The sequence below is a fragment of the Mustela nigripes genome, chromosome 1 (assembly GCF_022355385.1).
Source record: "Mustela nigripes isolate SB6536 chromosome 1, MUSNIG.SB6536, whole genome shotgun sequence".
NCBI classification, from domain to species: Eukaryota; Metazoa; Chordata; class Mammalia; order Carnivora; family Mustelidae; genus Mustela; species Mustela nigripes.
Genome location: NC_081557.1, coordinates 8835330 through 8837411, shown reverse-complemented (window position 1 = coordinate 8837411; position 2082 = coordinate 8835330). Strand labels below are relative to the sequence as shown.

Here is a 2082-nt window from a genome sequence, read left to right as displayed (position 1 = left end):
ACATCGACATCCACCTTGGGTCCTGAGACATCAATATCAGCCTTGGGCAGGTTCACATCCACTTCTGGGCCTTCTCCTTTGAAGCCTGGCATGCTGAACTTGGGCATTTTCACCTTGGGCATCTTGAGGTGCCAGTCTGGGCCATGGACATCCACATCTGGGACATCAATGTCCACTTTGGGGCCCTTGATATCAACATCAGGGCCCTTGAGGTCACCTTCAACTTTTGGCAGAGACACATCTACATCACCCTTTACCTTGGGACCCTTCAGATTCAGGTCCACTTCAGGCATGGAGATCTTGGGTGCCTTGAGGTGCAGGTCAGGCATTTTAAACTTGGGACCCTTGAGTTTCCCTTCTGGGCCGTGAATGTCAACATCAGGAGTGTCTATGTCCAGATTAGGGCCTTTAACATCGACTCTGGGGCCTTTCAGATCTCCTTCCAGTTTAGGAACGGAAATATCCAAATCTCCCTTTATTTTAGGTCCTTTCAAGTTCAAATCAATGTCACTCATGGAGATTTGTGGGGTTTTGAAATGGACATCAGGCATCTTAAATTTGGGACCTTTGAGTTTCCCTTCAGGACCTTCAATGTCCACCTCTGGCCCTTTTAGATCACCTTCCACCTTAGGTAATGAAAGGTCCACATCCCCCTTTACTTTTGGCCCCTTCAAATTTAAGTCCAAGTCAGGCATGGAGATCTTAGGGGCTTTAATATGCATCTCTGGCATCTTAAATTTGGGCCCCTTCAATTTTCCTTCTGGGCCCTCAATATTGATATCAGGAGTGTCAAAGTCCAATTTGGGGCCCTTGATGTCAACTTCAGGGCCCTTGAGGTCACCTTCCACCTTGGGCAAAGAAACATCCACATCACCCTTCATTTTGGGGCCCTTCAGGTTTAAGTCAAGCTCAGGCATGGAGATTTTGGGAGCTTTGATGTTCATCTCTGGCATCTTGAACTTAGGGCCCTTCAGTTTCGCATCTGGACATTCGATATTCACATCTGGAACATCAATGTCCACTTTGGGGCCAGAAATGTCAATGTCAGCCTTGGGAAGGTTCACATCCACTTCTGGGCCTTCTCCCTTGAAGCCAGGCATGCTGAACTTGGGCATTTTCACCTTGGGCATCTTCAGGTGCCAGTCTGGACCATGAACGTCCACATCGGGGGCATCAATGTCCACTTTGGGCCCTTTGATGTCAATTTCAGGGCCCTTGAGGTCACCTTCCACTTTAGGCAAAGACACATCCACATCACCCTTTACCTTGGGACCTTTCAGGTGCAAATCAAAGTCAGGCATGGAGATCTTGGGGGCTTTGATGTTCATCTCAGGCATCTTGAACTTGGGGCCCTTCAGTTTTGCATCTGGACCTTCAATATTGACATCTGGGACATCGACATCCACCTTGGGTCCTGAGACATCAATATCAGCCTTGGGCAGGTTCACATCCACTTCTGGGCCTTCTCCTTTGAAGCCTGGCATGCTGAACTTGGGCATTTTCACCTTGGGCATCTTGAGGTGCCAGTCTGGGCCATGGACATCCACATCTGGGACATCAATGTCCACTTTGGGGCCCTTGATATCAACGTCAGGGCCCTTGAGGTCACCTTCAACTTTTGGCAGAGACACATCCACATCACCCTTTACTTTTGGCCCCTTCAGATTCAGGTCCACTTCAGGCATGGAGATCTTGGGTGCCTTGAGGTGCAGGTCAGGCATTTTAAACTTGGGACCCTTGAGTTTCCCTTCTGGGCCATGAATGTCAACATCAGGAGTGTCTATGTCTACCTTGGGTCCTGAGATGTCAATGTCAGCTTTGGGCAGGGTCACATCCACATCTGGACCCTCGCCTTTGAAGCCAGGCATGCTGAACTTGGGCATTTTCACCTTGGGCATCTTCAGGTGCCAGTCTGGACCATGAACATCCACATCTGGGACATCAACATCCACCTTGGGGCCTTTGATGTCAACTTCAGGGGCCGTTAGGTCACCTTCCACCTTAGGAAGAGAAACATCCACATCTCCTTTCATCTTAGGACCTTTCAGATGCAAATCAAAGTCAGGCATGGAGATCTTGGGG

General features: G+C 49.2%; 1 protein-coding gene across 1 annotated transcript in view; it reads right to left on the bottom strand.

Annotated features, from left to right (window-relative positions):
• The window catches only part of AHNAK (AHNAK nucleoprotein), a 28543-nt gene that overhangs the window by 4420 nt on the left and 22041 nt on the right, over window positions 1–2082 (bottom strand). The window contains 1 exon segment of the mRNA XM_059404080.1: window positions 1–2082. This exon segment is cut by the window's left edge and continues 1 nt beyond it; it is cut by the window's right edge and continues 8 nt beyond it. Coding sequence (XP_059260063.1) covers window positions 1–2082 — 2082 coding nt within the window.